Source organism: Penaeus monodon, chromosome 23 (genome assembly GCF_015228065.2).
Source record: "Penaeus monodon isolate SGIC_2016 chromosome 23, NSTDA_Pmon_1, whole genome shotgun sequence".
Classification (NCBI taxonomy): Eukaryota; Metazoa; Arthropoda; class Malacostraca; order Decapoda; family Penaeidae; genus Penaeus; species Penaeus monodon.
This window is the reverse complement of record NC_051408.1, coordinates 34,166,347-34,167,333: the sequence shown is the minus strand read 5'-3', so window position 1 is coordinate 34,167,333 and position 987 is coordinate 34,166,347. Positions and strand designations below refer to the sequence as shown.

The 987-nt window shown below is 32.8% G+C and overlaps 1 protein-coding gene across 1 annotated transcript in view; it reads left to right on the top strand.

Annotated features, from left to right (window-relative positions):
• LOC119588218 (carcinine transporter-like) overlaps positions 1 to 987 on the top strand; it is a 19,073-nt gene that overhangs the window by 7,879 nt on the left and 10,207 nt on the right. Inside the window, exon 3 of the mRNA XM_037936919.1 lies at positions 151 to 278. Coding sequence (XP_037792847.1) covers positions 151 to 278 — 128 coding nt within the window. The remainder of the gene's footprint in view (positions 1 to 150; positions 279 to 987) is intronic.

Below are 987 nucleotides of genomic sequence, written 5' to 3'. Positions count from 1 at the left end.
CATTCAGACCCATTTGACAGCAGATACAAATGACTAATCAATGAAAGTAAGTCACATTATTTATTATTATTACAAATTAACGAAAATAACGCCAAAGGAGGAAGATCTGTATTGCATTATAACCATTTATTTCAACATTGTCCTTCCCAGAGAAAGCAAGGACGGCGCAGAAGTGTACAGCGAGTGTCAGCAGTACAACATCACCCTCAGTGACCTTGACCTTACATCTGACCTAGCTAGCTTTGCAGCGAAGGTCAATGCTACGTATGACCGCATTGGTAAGTCTGTTGCGGAAGTTCGTCTTTCACTTTCCCGCCATCTATCACATATATTCTTAAAAAGTTTTTGTTTCGTATCCATAGTTTCGGTGTGTTGGTAAAATTTTCGTTCTATACGTACCTTTTGCTCTAGAACTTGATTGCGTTAAGTCTTTTTTTATGTATATTTATATTTACATTTGAAAGTTGTTTGCTATAAATATTACTCGCCAATGTGTTTCTTTTGTATAAATCATCCCTGGAGTTTTTACTTCAATATTTCAGTGTATCAGTAATTTGTCTCTTTAGTGTAATATTTATTTGTTAATTCAACAATTCCTACATTTTAATATTCATGATATTGCTTGATATTATCAGTTCCCTCACCACAACAGTAACTTGTGATTTGCATCTTATAAGGTACTTTGCACTCAAATTCAGCTTCATTATGATGAAAGCATCATTTACAAATATAAAGTTAGCGATATGATAAAAGTGAAAAAGGTATCAATGAAAACAATCATGGTAATTACAGTGATAGTAACGTTATGTGTGTAAGAGAAACATAGTATGAAAATATATGCAATAAAATAAATAATGATTATTGTTATGTGTAATGAATATGATTTCAGTAAAAGGGAACAGTATGATGGGAACATTAATAACCGAAAGAATATTAATAAAAGCGATAAGTGGATGAACATGAAGAAAGTGTCTCGTCCGTCGAGCG